Here is a 24,135-nt window from a genome sequence, read left to right as displayed (position 1 = left end):
AAACCTCATACACTCATTGACAGCTGTCTTCTACAGCAGCTGCACATCCTCTCTGGTAGGTCCTGTGGGGATGTGTGTGTGTGTGTCCAGGTGAGGTGCCAAGGGATGTTGGGGGAAAGACCTCAGGAAGCAGAGCTTGAGCCTGTTGGTGTACGTGCAGTGGATGTGGGTGACAGGAAGTTGTGAAAGCTATTTTTCCATTGCAGGCAAGGTCATAAGTAACTTCCAGCTGTTTGGCAGGACCACCTGTTGAATGTCTATACAACCACCGAAATGAAGCTCCAGCTACTTGTACATGGGCATGGGATCACCCTGAAGAAAAATATTAATTCATCCAGGCGTTTGCTTGATACTGTGAGACTGGCCTTTTATTCAATGTGAGTTTGGAGTTTGTCTTGCAAAAGGGCCTGCTATTATCACTACTGTCTTGTCTGTCCCCATTGACCTTATGCTAATCCAGGGACCAATATAGGCTTTCATTCTTTCCTCATATATTTCTTCCTCTTTTTCTTTGTGTTACAAGATTGAGTTGTAGGATAAGAATTGTATCAGGAATTTTACTGTTTCTGGATAAAACTGATGGCAAAATTACCCAAAGAAATTCCCATCTTGCCCATGATGTAAAAGTCTGAACCAGCGTTTGACCTATTTTGTATAAGTAAAGCCTACAGGTTTTCTTCATTGTCCTTTATCATCATGAAATCCTACTGCTCCATCAGTCTCTTTCATTGCATCTCATCAATGCACGCTTCTTGAATTCAGAACTCAGCTGGAGCTGGACTCCGGCAAGTAGCGCCCAAAGTTTTACTCCAAAAGGTAGGTATTTTCTCTTTTGTTTCTAGCAGCATTGATAGGACTTCACCCAGGGTGCTGCAGGCCCCCTGACAGAAGGTTAGGCTAGGAGGGGAGAATAGTCAGAACATTTCTTGAGATGTTTTGTACCCTCTGTTACTATAAAGTTAAAATGAGGCAGAGTGCATTCAGCGACAGAAGCATGTATGCTGATATTAGTAAGCATTCTTTACTAAAGAAAGGAGTAAAGGTTAGCAAAATCAGCTTTCAATATTTTTACACTTTGTATGGACAATTAGTCCCTGGTTCCCAGAGGAGAGAACGCTGGATTTACAAACATGGGATCAGGTAGGGAATGACATGAAGAGGTGGTATCAGAGTCATGGGGTGGCTGCCATGCCATCCTTAGAGCATGGTCTTTGGAAAACATTGAAACAAGCTTTGGATGCAGGGACAGATGTGTATGCCCCATCTTTTCTGAATGCACCACCCCAGGAGCATACACCCTTGATTAAATGGAAAAAGGGAGGCTCAGGCTGTACTTATGGCTCAATGAAAAGTGTTCATCCTGAAGATAATATAAAGTGTTATGAAAATGATCAGGAGGAATCAACTATGGGGGGAGGGGTATGGCAGGGGTGAGGGGAATCCCCAGTGCCTATAAAACTGTATCACATGATACAATGTAAATAACAAAAGTAAAAAAAAAAAGAAAATGATCAGGAAGATTTAACAAAGCAGAAAGAAGATCTTTTAAAATCAGAAAGATTTAGATCAGGAGTTAAGGATTGTGAAAAAGTACAGACAACTGAATTACATGATGGGTGGTCTCCTGCTGTGGATGACAAACCTCCTAATTATTCGGTTAAGCAGTGTGAGCCCTTTCCAGCTAGACCAGATCCAACAAAGGTTGGCCTTAGAGTGGGCAAAGCATCAGGCACATAAGGAAGGTGATTTTTTCTGTTTTCCTGTTGTCTATGAATGGGATGAGCCTGAATGAGAACCATTGCCTTCTAAACTTATTAAAGAACTAAAGCATCCTGGGAATGGCGCAGTGGCACAAGTGGTTAAGGTCCTCACCTTGCACGCCCACATCCCATAGGGGCTCCGATTATATCCCAGCAGCCCCGCTTCCCTTCTAGCTCCCTGACTGTGGCCTGGGAGTGCAGTTACCACTGCTGTCTGGTACCAGCCAGTTTGTGTCCTTTGCTAGAACCAGGGGCCCCGTGTCTGTTCTGAAAAGGACCCAAGGAAAGGGAGGCCTGTGAGCTGAGTGAGAGAGTGCTGCCTGCTGGGCGGCAGCAGCATCAACATGGCTGCTGTGTACTTTGAACGTGCTGGGGTAGTGGCTGAGCAGGAAGTGGGAGGAGCAAGATGGAGGGAGGTGAGTACAGGAGGAGGGGAGGAGCAGGAGCTCCTAGCAGCCTGTATTGCACACTAGGAAAGGCGGAATGAGAACCAGCAGGCTCTACCGGCATTTGGGTCAAGGAAACCCCAGTTACAAGTGTGCTCTGGGAGACATCCATTGACCAGGGACTATGAGAGACTGAGCAGAGGCTGCTAAAGAATTCAAGCAGAAACGCATGGTACTAATGGAACGCAGAGGGATGATCATCCACAACATCCCTGGCTTCTGCCCTAAAGTTGTATTCTTTAATGTGCTGAGTCAAAGTCATGAGTGTAGCCGTTCACCTAGTTAGCATTGAGGAAATGCATCACCGTGAAAAAGTGTTTGTTGTGAGGAAAATGAATTTCCTCCACAGCACATTTAAACATTCCAGGGAGGACTGGAGGGCATGTTGACTGAACCTACACTGTTATGCATTAGTCCACCAATTGTCAAGGTATTCCTCCAACTTGGAAGCAAGGTTCTTTGAAAGCACAGTCTTGCCTGTGTTGGAGATTTTAGGCTAACAGAATGATTCTCCAACCCAGTCACTGACAACTGGTTGGAAGACTATTGCCAATAACTATGATGCCTGAGGTGGCTCTCAAAGGAAGCACCAGCTCGGAGTGAATCCTGTCAGAGAAAGGAGATTCTTGTCTTTCCCATTGCTACCAGGTTACCGGTAAGATCCTGTGGCACACAGAGTGCTCAATGGCAGTTCATCGTTAGCTCACAAGGATCAGGGCTCTCACTATACTGAGGACAGAGGCCCTCCTTCTGTCCACCACTTAAAAATTAACATGTACCAGGAGCTCTTATTTGAGGATGTATTGGGACATTGTGATCCAGTAATATTAATAACCCAGCTGTGCATTGTGTAGGTCTGAATTCTAGTCCCACACGATAGGACTCGAGTTTGATATTTATTATTCTGTTGTATGTTCAAACAGCCCTGAGACTGTGATGCTTGCTCTTCATTTATTTCCTATGAGCTGTGAAAAAGAAATATTCGGACAAGTCTTGGAAGACAGAAGATCTATATATAACAATATTTTAAGGAGCACCCAACAACAAAAGATTTCTCTTTTGCACTGCCTGTTTGACCTTGCTTTTGGCTCTGTTGCACACACACACACACACACACACACACACACACACACACAAACACACACACACTCACACTCACTGAGCTTTTCTTGTGAAATTTCCTTGATAGGTAGTTTGTGAACCATTCCCAGATATCTCCCATCATCTGTGATAAGGATGAAGACATCCTTAGCTACATGACCAACCTACAGGTGAGTTCCTTGAGCCTCAGGCTAGTCCTATGCAGAAGGAACTGTGAGTAACAGAAGTAGTTTAGAACAGTTGAAAGGAGACTCACTGGTGAAAAATCAGCATGCTCCATCTTATCCTGACAGGTGGTCAAACTCAAGCATCCCAGGAATCGCTTCAAGATCAGGTTGTTCTTCCGCAGCAATCCTTACTTCTCTAAAACAGTGATTGTTAAGGAATATCGAGATAACATCAATGGTGAGATGTTACTCAGAGACTGGATATTGGACATGGGTGACAGGTAACTGGCGATGTGATCTGGCTCTGTTTTGCATTCTCGTCCCTTAGGCTATAGAGCATATCGTTCCTCTCCAATTAAGTGGCTTCAGGGTTATATGGGTGAAGCTCCAAGGAGCATGGCATATAACAACAGTGTCAGCATTTTCAACTGGCTTGTGGACCACGACTTTGTAGACTCCAGCAGGATTGCTGAGGTGGTTGCTCACTGGGGGAAATTCTAAGTGCATCTTGGAAGTTCCAGGGCAAGTTAACAGTGAGCAAATTTCTCCTTATTTCTAAGAGATAATCTACAAGGATATTTGCAATATTACCTTGGGACTGAGGCAGCTGTAGATGGAATGTAGAAAGGTGATGAGCAGCCCTTGACCTTGGGTAAGAGCTTGTGTGTAGGGACATGGTCTTTTAATTCCCAAAGGTTGTACCTGAGGTTTAGTGGAAAAAAAAGGATTTTCTGACAAATTGGCTCACGGTTGTGTGTGATCACACACATGTAGGCATGCTTTGTGTCCACCCACGCAGATACTAAATAAATTTGAAGCATCACTTCACTTCAATAGACATATTCCTGCCCATCTATGTCAAACCGATCTTCAGCTCAATACCAGCAAGTTATGTTTGTTTCATTGAAGATTCTTTCACTACTATTTTCAGAAATATCCATGAATATTAAGGCTGTGTTTTTGCCCTAAGACACATTAGGAGTTTAGGTTTTAATAATAGATGTCCTTATATTTTAGTTTTCTTGGGCCATGTATTCCTTCATTGAACACTAGCAATTGCTCTGGATAAGGGGAAACTGATTTTAATCTCTCTCATTGTGGGAGCACTAATGAAAAGTCACACGTGAGTTTTGGATAGCTTTCTATACAGATCCTTTCCACTTTGATACACATTTAATGTTGTTCTGAGGCCGACGTGTGTCCTTATGAATTTGTGTGTTTCAGAGACCTTTTCATTTAGTATGGAATCTGTTGGAGATGTGTAAAAACCCTGAAAATCCTGGTATGGAATATATGAGCTTGTCTGCCACATGATGGAAGGAAGATACAGACCTCAAGTGCCAGTTGGGTACAGCTGTGTTAACCTAAAGTAATAGAATAAATTCTGTGACGTGGATGTTGTGTGTGTTCCAGTGATTGTATGAGAGACTGGGAAAAGAAATGTAGATGAAGTTCACATGAAAGTTCCTGTTCCAAGCCTGGGATGTGCTTTTCTGTACAGTTTTTGGACTAAGACCATTGTAGAGATGGGTTAACCCTTCCCTCAAATACCAGTGCCAGAATAATTATTTCAAAATAAGTATTTCAAAACACCTTTTGTATTAGAAGCAGAGAGAAAAGAGGAAACTGGGATGTTTGGAGTTCTTCTTTGTTGAGTCCAGCTCCTACAAACAGAAGCCTTGTGATAAAATGATCCAAATAAGGTATTAGTGATTCTCCTCCTCTCATTTGTGCACTGTACAGGATGGCAAGGTCCCTGGCTTGTTGCCTCTGTGACTTTCCTTGGGAATTCAGGGTTGCAGACATATTGCACCACAAGACACATGCCCTCACAACCAGCTTGTATGTGTGGCACAGCCTGTCCTCACCCTTGGCTTTATGGAGCCATTCTACGCTAGAGCTCCAGAAGCTATACCCAATCCTGGAGCACTGCCTGGGTCCAACCTGACATGCCATATAATGACCAGCTGTGCAGAACCCTTATACCACCTAGGGAGTCTGCTGCTGGTATTGCAGGCACAATTGCTAACCCCGCCTTGCATACATGTGCACCTCTGAACCACTGTGAGCACCACCTAAGCCAAAGGAATCTCCTGTGGACAGCACGTTGTTCAAGTTCTGTGTCACTTCATAGTCACACAGTGTGTTCTCAGTGGCTGTGGAGGGATGGGGAATGAGGGATGTGGAGGGACACAGTTCTCTTTGGAGAAAGGACATGCCCACACACTGGCCATGAGGGCCGTCTCATTCTCTGTGTAGTCACTGGAAATTTCAGTTGTCTTCCTACTCCAATTCCTGCTCCTCCTCCTCATCTTGCTCCACATCCTGCACAAACCTGGGTCAAGGAACAAAGGCAGGACACTGTTCAATGCGGCTCCCCAAACCTCTGCTGGGCTGATGCTGCCACGGAACCCAGGTTGTTTATGTTGGGTGATGAAGTGATCCCAGCCTTGCAAGCCCGTGCCTCTGATGCCATGTCCACCACAGTCGCATTTTGGGCTACTGTGCTCCTGGTAGGTTGCCTCCAGTATGCTGACACTTGTGCTCCTGCTCTCGTTGACCTGTGCTCTTGCACCTGGATGCCAGCCCAGGCCTGAATGCCCACCAACTACACCAGACCCAGCACACATCCCAGTGTATCTGTAAGGCAGCCCAGGCTTTGACAATGCTCCCAGGCGAGTTTGGGTGCTGATGGCAGGGATGGATGCTGGTGGCAGAGGTCAACAAAACTAGCACAAGTGTAAAACCCTTAGTGTCAGGCAGAGGGAGATGTGTGTGAGGCCTGAAGCCTGGCGGCAAGAAGGTGGACCCATCAGCCTTTATGGCAAAGGGGAAGGATTTGGAGCATTCAAGCCTCCTGCCTATTGGCCATGGCATATGGGTGCAGAGGACCTCTTCATGTCTCAGATGAGGGGATATCTCTTTTCTGCAGAAGCTCTACTGATATAATGCACCTGGCTTCCCAGCCTGCAACCCAAGGAAATGCTCATGCTCCAGTCCATCGGTTACTCACCCCACTTCTGTATGGTTCCCCTGAAGGAGATATCCTCCCTGGGTTAGTACAGCAGGTCTTGAGCCTAGGTTATCGCAGATGATCTGGGGAAAGGGAAGGAGGGCATGTAAGCCGGAACTGCCTAAGATCACCTGAGCATCTTTGCAGGCACCTTTGCCTACTATAATCTTACATCACCAGCCCACCTCACTAGCACTGGTCCATTTCCCTAGCCAACCTCTGGCAGCCTCATTCGTGCCTGAGTCCAGCAAAGGTTCTGGAGTCGAATTAGATGATGCATATGAGGGTTGGTCTCATCCAGGCAATGCTGTTGGTGCCTGGAAAGGCGTGGTCTGACAATGCAAATGCTGGGTTGGCAGGAGCCAATGTTGCAGCCGGTTGGATCACAGTCACAATCACAGAACCACTGGGTTGCACTGAACATGCAGGCCTATATCCTGCAGCAATGGGATCTCAAAAAGGACCCATGACTGTTCAGGACTCACACCGAATCCACTGTCTATGGCTTCCCTAACATGGAGGCTCTGATCCTAGCAGATCTTGTCATTGTGGAAGTAGGGGTTCTGCTAGAAGCAAAAGTGTATCTTGCAGTGCCCTTGGCCACAGCTGAGCTCCTTGACCGCCAAAGTTAGCACAGTGAGCACACTGTGCGCAGAGGCACATCCGGCCCCTGTCTCCACATCCCCGGCCACACTCTCTTGCTTCTTCCCAGCAAATGTTCAGCCCCATAACTCACTCTCACCACCACCCAACGCCTGCACCAGCAACAACACACACCCATGGGTCCCCACCTCCAAGCCAATCACCAGACTTCTGATTCCAGGATTCGCTTCCCTTGAGGTACAACACCAGCAGCCATGCTCAGGATTACAGGGTTGCATGTTCCACTGCGGACAACCCCAATGCTCTGCTCTGGGCCACAGCCTGAACTTGCACTTGTCAGGAGCTCCTCTGCTGGTACCACCTCAACTTCCAGTCCAGTAGCAGCAGTGTGCTTCTGGCTGTAAAACACCACTGGATCCTCAGAAGAACATTGCTACATTCCCTTCTCCAGGTCTGGCTAACCAGAGCCCTGCACACAGTTTGTGGATAGGGTCCTTCAGGTCTGCTTCAGCACTCCAGGACCTACCCTTGCTCACAGGGTGCTGCCCAAGCTGCATGGAGCTGAGGCTAGCCAAGACCACCTGTGGTGCAGGCTGCTCAGCCCCACACCATGCACAGCCCAACACCCATGCCATTCACACTGCTGGCTAGGTTTCTCCTGGTGATTGGTGCCTGGCTCCTGCATCCCTACCACAGTGGAAGTGACTGATCCATTCAGGGCCTTGGCCAGAGCTAGGACTCTGGGAGACTCGGCTCTCCTCCTGCCACCTCCCACACTTCCCAGCAGTCCCATCTCTCTCTCTCTACCTCTCTCTGCCTCTCTCTGTTATTGTCAAACACACACACACACACACACACACACACACACACACACAGAAACACACACACACACAATCTGTTACTGTTTCTCTCTATGTCTACTAAGTCTGTGAATGTTATTCAAAACTGTGTTTTTCAACTAATGTACATTTCTGTCCACTGAAACTGACATTGTATCATTTTTCTAAGGATGGACTTGGAAACTGCAGTACACTCACTAAGACTCAGGTTTCTGTAATTTAGCTAAATGACTTGTGAGAATCAGAATTGATCACAATCTGTTGTCTTCATTATGGTTCCACTGATCAATAACATTAATAAATGACAAGGTAGTGAATTCATCTGTGATCTAGAACAATAAAAATGATATTGATGACTCTTACGTGATTAAGGCAAACATAATACACCTCTAGCTATTGTCAACTATTTCTTTTAATAAAATATGGGAGAGCATTGGAAGCACATGAAACAGTTACCTATACAAGCAGCAGACTACTACCAGAGCAAACAGGAAACATTATGCAATTTATAAGTAGTAAGTTATCCCATAAATGTAAGTAAAGATTTGTCTACACAAGAGAATATGCATCAGTAAGAGACAACTACCAGGGACCACAAAGGTTAGTAAACATTGTCTACACAAAAGGCACTCACCAGAGAAAGAATTTGTAAGATCCAAGCAGTTTACAAATGAAAAAGCCTGCTTGTATATTAGTTATATGAATTCAGATGTCTACTCCCAACAGCAAGCTACAGATTCAGCATGATCCTAGTTGAACTATGCACAGCATCCTTTCACCTTGAAAACTCGCTGGGACAAAATCGCATGGCACTGAGTACTGCTGAAGGGGGCATAGTGCATACTTGAGAAATAAAAGGACTTAGAGAGAAGAGCAGATTTAATGAGGGTAGCCTGAGGGAACTCTGCCAGCAACTGAAGCAAAGAACAACTCTTGACTCACCCAGAAGTTTTTATTCTCAGAGGAAGATTTGTCCCCATCAGTGAATACATGTCTTCAGGGACAACATGAGATTACCACAGCACAGGAGGAAGGAGAGGTTTAGCCAAAAGCTCCAGGCACACAAACTCTTTTAGTTTGTTCTCTCAGTAAAGATCAATTCCAAACACTCTGACTCTTTCCACCCTGGGCTCTGTCACAGGGATTGTCTTTCCTAGTTGCGGACTTTGTCAAGTGGCATCACCTGGGGAGGCTGATGTTCCAAGGCTCCCACTACACATCATTCTGCTTCCAACTCAAGCTGCCTAAATATATTATCCCTTTCTTCTTGTAAAAGATTTAACTATTCTCCTGGAATGATAGATCAATAGAGAGAAGAAAGAAAGAGAAAGATTATCCATCCACAGGTTCACTCTCCAAGTGGCTGTATTGTCCAGAGGTGAGCTGATCCCAGCAAAACAGCAGGAACTTTCTTGGGCTCCCAAGTCAGTTCAGTGATCCATGGATTTGTGTCATTTTCTACTGCTTTCTCAGCCCATGAGCGAGGAGCTAATCAGCAGCCAGGACAGGAGCCACTGTCCATGGTTTCCAAGCGCATGCAAGGCAAGGTCTTTAGATGTTATTACATCACATATGCCTAAATCTCTTTCTTCTGATGGCCATTTTTCAGAAGAAATACATATCACTTCAGCCATATGGAACACAGCCCACTGAGAAGAACAAAAGAAAATTCTGGTTCTTCTCAATGAAAATTTAGTTGAGACATAACAATAAACTCCATGATATATTGACAAGTAGTGGTTATCAAAACTCCATGGAATTGACACAAAGATACACATCAGGATTCACAAAAAAAGAATGCACCACCAAAAAAGAACACTGGCAAACATTATGTAGCAGCCAACTAACAGTTACAAACATACTGAAATCAGTCCAGGGAGAAACAAAACAAACAAACAAAAAATTAGACTTTTGACCAAAGCATGGTGTGCAAATGAGAGTGTGAATGCAAAATAGAAAAGGAGATAATCACCATAACTCTATAGAGCAGGAACCTAAATCTATGACCTGGTGCCCCTAATGTGCCAGAGGAAAGCGTTAGGGAAGCCTAGAAAGAATGTGTGACCAAAGGTTTCTCAGAACAGATCCTAGAACAAAACAGAAAATTATAAGAGAATTTTTCTTGCAAGGAAACATGCTTCTGGAGACTTTGTATTGCAGTTCATCCATAAACGCATGAACCATAAAACCAACTTTTTTATATAAGAATGGGCATGGAGATCAGATGAGCAGACTAAGATGAGGACACATAAAACAGTAGCAACTTGGTTGAGCAGGTACTCCAAATATCTCAACATCTCTATGAAATGACAGTTACATGATTCAAAATAGTGAGTGTAAGGAAACTAAGTGAGTTACAAAAGAATACAGAGGAACACATAAATGAAAAAATAAAAACAGAAGAGAATGAAAAAAGAAAAAAAAAATGTTTGTGTTGAATAAGAAGGGACAAACAGGACAAGAGACTGAGGAGGAAGAGGAAGAAGGAGAAAGAAACACAATACCTCAGTAGGGACTGAGTGGCAGATTGTCACGTCAGTGGATTAAAATGTCATCAAGGAAAATGCAAGTATTACTTCTTAGTGATAGTAATTGTGAATGAAAATGGATTAAAATCACCAATCAGAAACCTGAATTCAGCTGAGCAGATAAAACCACCACAATCCTCAAAGATGCCAGCAAAAAACAAGCATATGAAAGGACAGAAACTCAATGTTTGAGATAACAGAAAATTATTAGACAGGGTAAAGCACAGAGAGAAGATTGCAGAAAACATTTGAGATGAGGAAGTCAACAAGGAGGTACCTGGGGAACCGCAGAACAGAGGGAAAAGGTGACGATGGCAGAGCAGTGTTGCAAGGAACAGAAAACCCAGCTGCCACCTGTGAGCTGTGATCTGGATTCCAACAACAACCAGGGATCCAGAGACGGCCACAGATCCGCTATTGCTGTAGCCAGGTGGGAGCTTGGGTTTGCATGAGGAGCTCAGGAGGTGAAGACAGGCTGGGACTGGTGAATCATGCCGAATATTGTGGCCCAGTATTGAACCAAAAGGGAGCTCTAACTCAGCAGGGCACACTGGTGGTGGGATCAAACACCAGAGTGGGCAAGTTTCCAGCTAGTCACTTCTGGCTGATCTCATGAGGAGGACAGCACCAGCTTCACATCCTGCAAGATCTGGGAGGTCTCCAGATGGGAAAGCCAATAGCCTTGGCTTTCAGGCAGTGAAGAAACAAACAAACAAAAAAATTGACTTGTAGATGTATAGATAACCGATCTTAGAAAACTGCACTAAGGAGAAAAATTTACTAAATAGGATTTCAATGTCAAAAGTTAAGAGACAGAGGCACAATGAATATTACCATATTCACATAATCACACCTCTGGTATTGGAACAAAAGCCTCTAACAACCTTAGAATTAACTGAGGAAGATATTAAAAAGATGGGGGACAGAGAATTCTGAAAATTTATTATAAGGCTTCTGACGAACAGTGAGAAGCACACAACACAAGAATTCAAAGAATGTAAAGACTCTGTTACACAGGAAATGAATCAAATGAAAGCTGACATTTCAGAAGTTAAGAATCCAGTGGAGCAAATTAAAGGTAGAGTGGAGAGTCTCAAAAATAGAATGAATGAACCAAAACAAAATAAAAAAAAAATCAGAATTGGAAGATATTTCCTGTCACCTGGGGGTGACGGGGGGGGGTAGCTAGAAGAAGAGCTAGCCAAACCAAAAAAAAAAAAAAAAAAAAAAAAAAATTCAGGAATTAAAAGATATGATCAAAAGGCCCAACATAATAATTATGAGAGTTCCAGAATGCAGAGAAAGAGCAAGTGGGACTAAAGGTGTATTCAATGAAATAAATTAAAAAAAAAAAAAAATCCCTAATCTAGGGAAATAATTGAGAAACAACATCCAGGAGGGGCACATGCCTCCCAACGGGGTTAACAAAAAGTGACCTTCACCAAGGCACATGATAATCACACTCTCCTCCGTTGAACACAAGGAAAAACATCCTTAAATGTGCACTTGACAAAAATCAAGTGACTTACAGAGGAACCCTAATCAAACTCACAGCTGACCTCTCAGAGGAAACACTATAGGCCAGGAGAAAACGGAGTGGCATAGTCCAGACTCTAAATGGGAAAAGTTTTCAGGCCAGAATAACGTATCCTGCAAAACTCTACTTTGTCTTTGAAAATGAGATAAAATTCTTCCGCAACAAAGGAAAACTCCAAGAATCCGGTCCTCCAAACAGCCTTACTGCTAACACTCAAGAATGTTCTAGTGGAAGAGGAAAGGAATAGCAGCTACCAAAAACAAAGGCAAATGTGGAGAGAATCCCACCAAAAGGCCATCAGATGACTCAACCAGAGAACACCACATTACTATGATGATAGAACCAAATTTCCGTGTATCCATATTAACATTAATTGTAAATGGTATAAATTCATCAATCAAATGCCATAGATTAGAGGAATGGATCAAAAAGCAAAACCCATCTATCTGCTGCTTACAGGAGACACAGCTCACTAACAAAGATCAGAGGAACCTGAAAGTTAAAGGATGTGAAGAGATATTCCAAGTGAATGGTAAGGAAACACATGCAGAGGTAGCTATTCTTAGAAGATATAGACATCAATGTGAAAAACATTAAAAGAGATGAAGAAGATACCATATAATGATCAAGGGATCCATTCAACAAGAAGAGATCATCATACTAAATATGTATGCAATAAATGCCAACACATCAAGCTATGTGAAACAAGTGTTAATGTACTTAAAGAGAGAAATAGACTAGGACACAATCATAGTGAGTGTCTACCCTTTAACATCAACAAACAGATAACAAACAAGCAAACAAAAAAAAAAAAACTGAAACTCAGTAAAGAAACAACAGAACTCACCCAAAGTTTAGAGCAAATGGAATTAGTTTAGATCTACCAAATTCTCATCCTACAGATAGAGAATACACATGTATTTTCAACAGTGCATGGAACTTTCTCTAGAATTGATCATAATATTTTAGAAAAAAATCAATAAGGGGGTAGAAAATGAAGGGAGGTGAATCCCAGACTATATAATATTTTAAGACAAATTTCAAAAAAAAATTAAAGAAATAATATATTTAAAATATATTAACAAAGAGAAATTGATTCTATGCTTCCCAGAAATATGATTCTAGGAAACCACTCATACTTCTATTACTCCATGATTTCATTAAAAGCCCTAAACCTAAACCTAAAACAGCAGTACAGGCACCAACTAGGGCCTACATGAGAATCCCAATATAAGAAATCTATTAGATGGAGTCAGCCTCGGCAACAGCTTTAAATATCTGCCCTTTCACATACAGTCGTTAGACACACGGCACCACAATGCTAATCCAGTGTATGTACAAAACTTATGTAATTTATAACAGAAAAATTCAATGGGAGACACAGAGACAAGTTATATTCCTTGCCAATGACAAGCCACTAGTTCCACCTCTGACTGAAACAACATAGCAGGTTAGCCATTTGCAGACAAAATACAAGACTGAGATGCCTAGCGCAGATGCTAAATGACAAAGTCATGCACTTTCTTCAGGCATGTGCACGTAAGGCATTCATGTATAGATTCATAATCTGATTTTGGTCAAATGAATTTGACATGACATATCCTCAATTAAAAAATTTCAAGACAGATGCTATATACCTGTGCTTGCTTTCCAGCCCTCAAATATTTTTAAAAAAAGAAAGAAGGAAAGAAGAAAGAAAGAGAAAAAGAAAAAGAGAAAGAAAGAAAGAAAGAAAGAAAGAAAGAAAGAAAGAAAGAAAGAAAGAAAGAAAGAAAGAAAGAAAGAAGGAAGGAAGGAAGGAAGGAAGGAAGGAAGGAAGGAAGGAAGGAAGGAAGGAAGGAAGGAAGGAAAAAAACATAAAAAAGGAATCACATGGCTTCCAGTTGTTCCTAATATGGATGGCATATGTCCATCCATATTATGAGAACTCTAATATTTTGAGACAAACAAGTGCCCATGCATCAATGTGTTACTTTATTTAAAAAGTTTTATTTGTTATTATTGTAAAGGCAGATATAGAGAGAGGAGAAACACAGAGAAAGATCTTCCATCCAATGGGTCACTCTTCAAATGGCCACAATGGCTAGAGCTGAGCCAATCCTAAGTCTGGAGCAAGGAGCTCTTCTGGGTCTCAAACGTGGGGTACAGAGTCCCAGGCTCTCGGCCATCCTCAACTGCTTTCCCAGGACACAAGCAGGGAGCTGGACAGGACCTGGGCCACCAGGATTATAACCAGCACCCATATGGGATCTCGGCGAGTGCAAAGTGAAGGCTTTAACCAGTATGTTATTGCACTCAGCCCAATGTGTTACTTTTACAAGAGGGTTCAAATCTAAGATAAATTTAGATGTGGGAGTGTCTAAATATGGCTAAATAGAATATACCTGTACTAACACAAGATTTTCATAGACGTAAATAGCATAGGGATAGGATGGAGGGTCCAGAAGGCAGCCAAAATGTAATTTTTCAGCAATGTATGAGAGAACAGTGGAAGCCCTACGAAACACACAGCAGACACTGGAAATGCTGCTTTCTGTCATCAACAAGCACACAGCTCTCTCCTACTTCAAGTAAAAACAACTATGACACAAATCATGAATTCCAGGCCCAGTGAGATAGTGTAGTGGTCAAAGTCCTCACCTTGCACTCGCCAGGATCTCATGTGGGTGCTGGTGGGAGACCCAAAAGTTCTACTGGCTCCTGTCTTTGGATTGGCTCAGCAACAACCATTGTGTTAACTTGGGGAGTGAATCATTGGTCAGAAGATCTTTTCTCTGTATCTCCTCCTCTCTGTATACCTGACTTTCCAATAAAAATAAACATGATATGCCTTTTTTAGAAAATCATGTAATCCAGTTGAGCAGAAAGAGGGGCACATAAAGTGTGTAGCATGAATTACTTCCAGAATTGATGGCAGTAGCAGGCGCCCGCCACAAACTCTGAATCAAAGCAAATGCTACTGTAAGAAAGATCTTGCTATACTGCCATGGGAGGAGGCAAAACCTCATTCTCCTTATTTAGGGGATACACAAACTGCTGCTAAATAAACATCATTTTGACAGTGACTGTGTTCAGGCTGCAGACACCCTGTGCACTTCTGAGTCAGTTGCAGAATTCACTGTTGGTTTGGAAAGGTCTAATCAGGGCTCCTCACTCATTTTTACAAACAGCTGGTATCTGATGGGAAGATTCATGTACATGTGTCTGCCATTAAATGTATTACAACATAAAGTATTGCAAGGCCTGCTCCTAAGGCTGTTCATCCAGATCTGGCTAGAACTTGCGTCTATGCTAATCTTCATCTTGAAATTAGTTCTGCAGAGAATGTGAGCAATGATTAAGCATCCTATTACTGTGGGAATCTTCCACACACATACTCTGGGAATTCAGTGATTGTCTGTAGGGTGTAGTGTGGATTGCTGTCTAGTAAGGCACATAGAGGTGCAGTCTGTTAGATGATGCTGTGAGAATCACGTGCCAGTTTTATAGGGGTTCGAGCACTGTGAAAGGTGTAGAGGTCACACAGATTCACACACTATTTTGAGGACTATCTCCTGACCTAGACGAAAATGCAGAAAAAAAAAATCTTGGAGGTGACACTGGATATCAACCTTTGGACTATATTACTTCCCTAAAAGAACACTGTAATACTTCAATATAAAATGTATAGATGAGGAAACAGACCATATGCTTGACTATGCACCCAAAATTAATACAAATAAAAGTAAACACTAGCATTAACATCATGTACCTGAGGAACAAAATGTTATTCATTGAAGAGAAAACTTCAAGAGTAAACAATGGTAACATTAAAAAGAAATTATTGAACATGTGAAATAATGAGGAAAACACAACATGCTTTCAAAAAAAAATGATAATGATAATAGAAAAAGATTAAGCAAATGTGGTATAGGAGAATAATTCCTAAATGTAATCAGTGTAATTAAAGCGATTCAAACTGGACAATATGAATCAACCTAAGCCTATTATACACAGCATGATCCTCCTCATAGGGGAAATGAAAAGACTCTACTAATGAAACTTCTGGGAAGTTGGGAAAGTATCAGCTTATAGTTCAATATCCTGAGCACACACAATCAAAAGTCTGATGAAGGACTTAGAAGATTATTTCCACCACAAAAGGCTGCCAGAAACTTAAATGCCTTGGAAAAAACTAACCAAAACAAAGGAGGATCCTAACAACGAAGACTACATAATATTCAAGAAAGCAATACCAGAGGATATCAAAAAGATGAAAACAAACTTCAATGTTGGTGGATTTGCAGAATTGTTGTCCTCAAAGACCTACCACACCACAAGCAAATTTAGTTTAAAGGAGTTTCCACTCTATTGCCTGAGATATTCTTGTCACATCTACAGTCATAAACTCTAAAATCTTTAGGGAATATGGACAAAACAACCAGCTAATACAAGGTTCAATCACAAAAATGTATTTGGGGACATCGCAGTACAGACTCCAGCTGTAACAATCAAAACACTGTGTTCACAGAGTAAAAATAGACCACAATCAGTAGAGCAGAAGAGATGTTACAAGCAACAAATGCACACATCTAACAAAAGGTGATCATTAAACAGTGAATTGCATTCATTGAGGGAGAAAGAATTGCCTCTTCAACAAGCCTTGGAAAACTTGATCCTAATTATCAGAAGCACTAAATCAGAGCACTCACGACCACAGAAGTCATCATAGCATTTATCGATGAGCCAGATCTACAACCTGATGGCATCCAAGTCCTAGAGAAAAATACTGGTTACTGTGTAAAACTCAAGACTTCTATGGAAAACAGAAACACAGGCAAAGAAAATTTTAAAAAGCTTGATAACATCAAAATAACAAATTTGTACAACACAAATAATACTTGCAGAATGTAAAGGGGCAAACAGATATCAGAAAAGCCTAGCAAATTATATATTTGATCATGTGTTAATATCCAGAAGGCATAAAAGCTCAGATAAGTCAAAAATAGTGGGACAAACATTCAGTTTAAGAAGTGGCAAAAGACACTGACACAAACATTTGAAATGATGAAATGCGAATGGCTAACACAACAGTAAAACCAAGTTGTCTAGACATTTGGGAGATGCAAATAAATAAAAACAATTTTTAGCCAATTTCTCAACACCTACTTGTAGTTACAAAAGCTATCTTCTAAAGGCAAAACATAGAAACAAATAGCAACAAAACTAAGAGAAGGTGAACCATTAAATTATGATTTGCTATTTTGGTAGTATCATAAAATATTCACAATTGATATTGGAATATTATTAAATGGAATCTTAGTTATCTGAGATTGTATCCAGTGTATTGCAGACCATCTCATCACATGACTTTATCCTAAATGTAAACAAAAATATGAGACATACACCTACATGGCCATAGCTGATCAATTCATAACAGCTAAGATTGACAACCAAATCATTTTCATGCCAAAAGACAGTAAGTAGAACAGTTTCCTCTTTCTACCCTTTCACAAATGATAATATGAATTTCTTTTAATACTTCAAAAATATTTCTAAAATTTATACTTAAATTATGATCGTTTTTTCTCAAAGACTGATGAACATTTTTTTTTTAAATAAAGCAGAACATGAATGTTACAAAGAGCTGCTGTTTTAGTAGTTGTTGTTGTTTGAAGATTTATCCATTTTTATTGCAAAGGCAGACATACAGAGAGGAGAAGAAACAGAGAGGAAGATATCTGTCCAATGATTCACTCCCCAAGTGACCACAATGGCCAGTGCTGCACCGATCAAAACCAGGAACCAGGAACTTCCTCCAGGTCTCCCACGCAGATACAGGGTCCCAAGGCTTTGGGCTTTAGTAGAGTGCTTTCCTAGGCCATGAGCAGGGAGCTGGATGGAAAGGGGAGCTACTGGGATTAGAACCAGCACTGATATGGAATCCTGGCACGGATCTTAGTCTCTAGGCCATTGCTCCAGGCCCTGATTACCAATTGATTACAAGCTATAACTATAACAGGCTCTCATGCACTCTTTTATGTTCTGACCTTAGCTGAAAAATAACTATTGATTAATTGCTACTTGGACCACCTTTCTTCTGATCTCATTTACACATTTCAATTGCTTTCAAAGAATGTTTTATCAGTAAATACACTTCTTTCTTCTCTGTCCTGATAGAAGTGCCTTGGGAATTGATGATAGGTCATAAACTACGAACATGTAATTTCAATTTGCTATTTTCAAAAGATATGGTTATTTTTATTGAAATATCAGGTTTCACAGAGAGAAACAGGGACAGTGAGATCTTCCCCCCTGCTGCTTCACCCCACAAATGACAGCAACAGAAATCCGAGCACATTTAAAGCTTGGAGACAGCAGCCTCCTCAGAGACTCCTGCACTGATACTAGTCTGACTTTATATTTAACATTAGTAAAAGATGCTGATAGAGAAATCTTGGCTTCAAGGATTGCCTGCTGAAAGGAAGTGCACAGGGCCGAAGAAAGAAAAGTTCAGACAATTATTCTGCACAGAGCTGCCTGAAGCCCATGAATTCCAAGAGAGAAGATCTCAAGAGAAGGGACATAAGGATGGCGGCTTAGGTGTCAAAGACACCACCCAAAATATAGAAACCTAATTTACTGGATATGTTATTCAAATGACTTATGTCTAAAATACTGTGTTTATGGTTACTATATTTTTCCCATGGTTAAAATATTTGTTACTTGGAAACAAGAGGGAATGTAATTGATCTGGCCAGTGTGTGTTAGCCAGTGTGTGTTGTTCAGTGCTGAAAATGTTTATATTCAAATAACAATTGGTTTCAGAGTCAAAAGAATCATTTTTCTTAGAAAATGTTCTACCTTTTTTTTTTAATTTGTGCTTTTTATTAGTAGTGTAATTATCATTTTATTGTACAGTTCCATAGGCCCTGGGATTTTCCTTATCCCTTCCCTAGTAATCCTTGCTATGCCGCAGTGATTTCCCCAATATCATCACTAAATTATAGTTCTTCATACCCAATCACAAGTCTGTAATTTTAGGGATGGACAAGGGCAGAGTCCAGCATCATATTTTCAAGATATGTAAGCAGTTTCATTGGGAGCACATTTTTACTGTATAAGTATAGATGTATATTACATTGTATCCTCACATCTGGGTACCTTAAACTCCAGTACACAGTCTCACATTACACACAAACATCCCCTTAAATGAAAAGTCACAAAACAAAATCAACAACAGGAAGGAAAAAAGAAAAAAATAAATTAACAACAGCATGAAATTAAATAACATGCTAATAAGTAATATATAGTCAGAACAACATATTTAGTAGAGACAAAACTAATAAAAAAAATCAACATCCATGATATATAATTTCCTTTGATCTTTGTTGATGAAATGTGTCTCCTGTACAATAAAAATCCGTTTTTTTGTTTTCTTTTTTATGCAGTCTACTAATCTATGACGTTTGATTAACCTTAAGCTACTTATTTTCAGGGTTAATAGTATGGGTGGTCATATGTCTTGTTATTTTAGCAATGGGTTGTATTCTGTTGTTATTTTATTGGGATGTTCTTCCTATTGTCCAATAGGAAATGCCAAGATGAGGTTGCCTGTACTGCATGTGACAACAGCCTCCAACCAACATCCAGGACCTGAGGGGGGTGGGGGTTACGGGATAGGAATTCTCCCTTAATATTGCCCTTTTCCTCAGATACATAAACGTGCAAATCATAGTCTTACCCACTTTCCTATAGACATTGAATCTTTTTACCCTAATTAACTATATAAGTTGTGATAAATATAACGAAAAATAAAAAAAAAATGAAAATGGTATGTTCTGGGATATTTTTGTGCACAAAGTATTTAAAAGATAAAAGAACTAAATAAAAACTTAGACCAAATTTTCCCAGGAGTCAAAGACATTAAAAAATGGGTTAGTATGAGGTCACACTGGTTCAAGTCACTGACAGGAACATTAGTACAACATAGAATGACTAGATTGAGATCTGGCTGCTCCATGTCCAATCTCCTGCTCTTTTAATGTACCCAGTGAATGAGTACAAAATAGTTGAAGTTCTGAAATGCATGGGAAACTCAGATGCACTCCAGGCTCCTGGTTTTAGCCAGAGATAGTCTTGGCAGATGCAGCTTTAAAAAATAGTATAAATAATACATAATATAATATAATGTAATGTAATATCATATAATATAATGTAATATAACATGATATGATATCATATCATCTAATATGATATAATATAATGTTATACAATTCAATACAATATAATATAATACATATACAGAGGTTCATATATATATATATGTATATATGAAATCAAATATACAGAGAGGAGGAGATACATAGAGGAAATCTGACTCTCCTTTTTCACTCCCAAGTGGCCACAATAGCCAGAGATATGTCAAGCCAAACTCTAGAGTCAAGAACATCTTCCTGGTCCCCATTGTGGCTGTAGCCTCCAATGGCTTGAGGCTATCCTCAACTGCTTCTCCAGGCCACAAGCAGGAAGCTGGAAGGCAAGTGGATCAGTCAGGACATGCAGTGGTGTCCATATGGGATCTCAGCATGTCCAAGGTAAGGGCTTTAGCTACGAGGCTGCCACGCCAGGCTCTCGTGCAACCTTTGGTTTAAAACAGTAGCTGGAGATATCTCCTGCTCTCTCTCTCTCTCTGTGCTTGAGTCTCTCTGTAACTCTTCCCTTCTTTTGAGAAGTAAGTCTTTGTTTTTGCTAAATTGAAATCACATTTGAATTGGACTTTGACAGCCACCACTTTCCATTTGACTCCTTAGAGTTGAACAGCAAATATTCCCCAGGTGACTCCTTTACTTATTAAAAAAAAAAAAAACAAAAAAAAAACAAAAAAAACAGTGCTACTTACCTCTCACTGTTGTGAGCTCTTCCTTTTTCTTCCCTTCTTTTTCTTTCCACTGCTTCGTTTGATACCCAGCTTCTGGCCATACTCATCCCCATACCATATTAGAAGTTCACAGCCTGGTTTAATGACTTGGCAGGTGTGGTAAAATATCTGTCTGTGGTATTGGAAGGCCACCAAATTATGCTCCTCATCATTCCGAGCACAGTTCACATACCTGGTGCAGAGATAAATGCTGAGTTCCCATGCGCTGTTACACTTGATTCTCATCTGTTCTCTGATAACCTCCATCTTGTTTGAATCCCTACTCTGCAAGAGCTCTCCCTGCAAACATATATCTCTCTCATGAGATCAGTGAAGTCCCATGTCCAAGGTGTAGATACTGCATTTGTTCTGACAAGCATGCTTTCTTCCTTCTTTCCTCACTAGTCATCCTCAAATTCCTAAATAGTATTTATATAGAGTGTGTTTTTAGAAACTGGCCATAATATTCGAAGGTCATTCAAATAGATATCAAAGAGAACATATCATGTAAAATTCTCTGAGTAAAGTAGAGGAGAAAGGACAGTGATCTTGTTTTTGTGAGAAATATCATCTCCAGATGTAAATTGCCATGGTTCTTACCTCATCCAGTTGGCCACAGAAGTGTCCTTTCCATCCACGTACTCATAACTGTTTCTCCCCTTGGCTATCTGAGTTTCAGAAATATAGTTCTGGAAATGGGATAGTTTCAGTTAATATAGTTCTGGAAATGGGATAGTTCAGCAGAATTATTAACTCAACTACCATCATGTTCCATGACATTCCATGAGTCCAACCACATCTTGAGACATAACATAGTGTTAGTACACACTTAATCTGGTTTGTTTCCTTACAGTAGAAGCCCACAGCTGAGATTGAACTGCTTTGTTTTTACAGCCCAGTGATCTCATCAATTCTAATCTTCTGTAAGGATTCTGTGATGTAATCATGTTGGCTCCACTCATGCCATAATGTGTAGAAGGACACATGAACCGGACACATGAGCCAAACTCACAGCAGGCAGGTGGAAAGCCACCAGACTGCAAAGGGATGTACTTCTTACCTGCCAGCTGTACCCACTATTGGCTTCCTGTTCCACTTCTATGATCTTGCCCTCAAAAGGACCAAAGTGCAAACCCAGTGGTAGATCAGATGCTTCCTTAAACACTCCAAGCCCAGCTTCAGGAATGCTGGATGGACCAATTCGAAGCCTATTGGACACACTGAGGAGAGCGCGACTAGGATGTCCCTTATCCACTGGTTGTCCTTTAGAAACACTGGGGGTCCATGAGCAGCACAGCTTTTCAGGAAGAACTTTTGACCCTTCTCACAATCTGGAGATGAGATTGGAATAGATTGGGAAAGGATAGCAAACAGTTCTAGATATAGAGGCAACAGAAGCAGCCAACAACACACATCACTTAGCCCTAATTTTGCAACCCAAGTTACCAGAAGATGGAATGATATAAGACAAATATGCAAGTGGAATTTGATTTCAGGCTATAGGATTTCTCTTTGTGGATGTGCCAAAGGGTCACTTACACAGGTAATCATCATCCTCAGTCTCACTGAACTCTTTGTATGTCTGTCCCATTCTTTCTTGCAAGTTGTACATCTGAAATTTTTCATTCTCATCCTTTCTTCTGACTTCTGAGATGGAGAAACTAAGTCAGTGAAGTTATTGGTAATTTCGTGTTTCATGTTTTATTAAAATATAAGGCTTTCAAGACAAAAAACTCTGTATGGAATTTTTTTTTTCATGAAAAATCTCTGGTTGTCATTCATTTCCCCTGACATTTGAACAGCTCCTTATTTAAAAGACAAAGAAAGACACACATAAAGATCAACACATCAGGGGAGAGAAACAGCGCATGTTGAACGCAGAGATAGGTAGGGATGTTCACTGATTAAGTAACTTTGAGAGCAAGGAATCCAGCCTCAGATCAGAAAGCTTTATCCAGTTCACACTAAAGGATGGTAAGACTTGAATCATGTGTCTCATCAACAAGCAACACTAAGTTGTATATTAACAATATGGTAGAGTCAGAGAGAGGGTTGAACTCAGGTACTCTGCCATGGGAAACAGGCATATTAAGTAGCAACTTTGCTCCTAGGAAAACTGACTTCCTCTCTGTAAAGTTTTTGCATATAGCCTAAGAAACCTTATCCCATTTTGTTTCTTAAATCAGCCCCCAATGAGCCTAAAATGTAATCATGTTTCTAGAGGCTCTATTCATTTTGCATTGAGTGTGACCCAAGCATGCAATTGCACCTCTCACAGCTTGACCATCCTCATCAATCCTCACCCTCCTTGGGCTTCCTAGTGGGCCTGGAGAGACAACTCTTGAAATTATTTTTCTTACCAAAGTTTTGTGTAGAATCCACTTCTGAGATGTTTGATTCTTTAGGATGAAACACTGCTTTCCGGCCCTTCTTTGAGCCAGTTGTGTTTAGTAAATTTGCTATTCCTGAGGTATCCTTCATACTCATTTCATTATGTGAAGGCCTGCTAGGCTTTCCCTTTAATGACAAAGTAACAGTTTTGATTTGAAACTTATTATTCAGTTTAGTTATCCTTTGGGATTGCAAAGTGTTTTCAGGTGCATGGCATTCTTTAATGTATCAGCAAACATGGGAACTATCTGAGGCGTTTGAATGCTGAGGAGAAAACATTATCTGTATTTCTTGTGTATTTGAGGATAGATCACATCAATTGAGGCTATTTTCCTCCAGATGATTTTCAACTTCTTCTGCACAAATGAAAGTGGAAAAGGGGCGGACATTTGGAAAGATAATCTAGAGAACAATGTATGTGAAGGCAGGTAAATTGGGCTTCTTTAGAAGAGTATGTCTTGTCAACCTGTGGACAGTCAAGGGGAAAATATAGGAAAGCACGGATAGGAAATACAACCAGAACATTTGTTTGCATAAATAAGGTGAGGAAGAGGTGAAATCAGATGTTTGTTCAAAATGAAAGATGGTGATAAAAGCTGAAAATGATAGCATTTATTCAGAGAATATTTGATTTCGGGATTGGATGGGCTGATGCCTATATCAAGTTCCTTGAATCCAGGTGTACTGTTAGCTACTTCTCCACAGCTAAGCTTCCTCATCTGTAAATTTGCATACATACTTTTTAAAAAATTATTATTATTATTATTATTATTTTCGAAAGGCGGATATACGGAGAGGAGAGACAGAGAGGAAGATCGTCCGTCTGATGATTCACTCCCCAAGTGAGCGCA

The 24,135-nt window shown here is 40.9% G+C and overlaps 2 protein-coding genes across 2 annotated transcripts; one reads left to right on the top strand and one right to left on the bottom strand.

Moving 5' to 3' along the window:
- The first annotated feature begins 2,104 nt into the window (after positions 1 to 2,104).
- LOC121148783 (testis-specific Y-encoded protein 3-like) lies at positions 2,105 to 3,975 on the top strand. Its single transcript, XM_040969088.1, has 4 exons — positions 2,105 to 2,176; positions 3,400 to 3,477; positions 3,601 to 3,712; positions 3,803 to 3,975. Exons 1-4 carry the CDS (start codon positions 2,105 to 2,107, stop codon positions 3,973 to 3,975), a joined length of 435 nt encoding a protein of 144 aa, XP_040825022.1.
- A 1,524-nt stretch (positions 3,976 to 5,499) lies between these two features.
- Positions 5,500 to 23,374, bottom strand: LOC121148790 (probable histone-lysine N-methyltransferase PRDM7). Its single transcript, XM_040969099.1, is given in 7 exon segments — positions 5,500 to 5,630; positions 20,926 to 21,086; positions 21,494 to 21,561; positions 21,954 to 22,150; positions 22,153 to 22,224; positions 22,433 to 22,540; positions 23,254 to 23,374. Coding segments are annotated over 7 exon segments (858 nt in total).
- Positions 23,375 to 24,135: the final 761 nt, after the last annotated feature.

The sequence above is a fragment of the Ochotona curzoniae genome, unplaced genomic scaffold, assembly GCF_017591425.1.
Source record: "Ochotona curzoniae isolate NIBS_2020 unplaced genomic scaffold, NIBS_Ocur_1.0 contig_1813, whole genome shotgun sequence".
In the NCBI taxonomy this organism is placed as follows: Eukaryota; Metazoa; Chordata; class Mammalia; order Lagomorpha; family Ochotonidae; genus Ochotona; species Ochotona curzoniae.
Note: the sequence above shows the minus strand (reverse complement) of the source record. Positions and strands in the feature narration are given on the sequence as shown.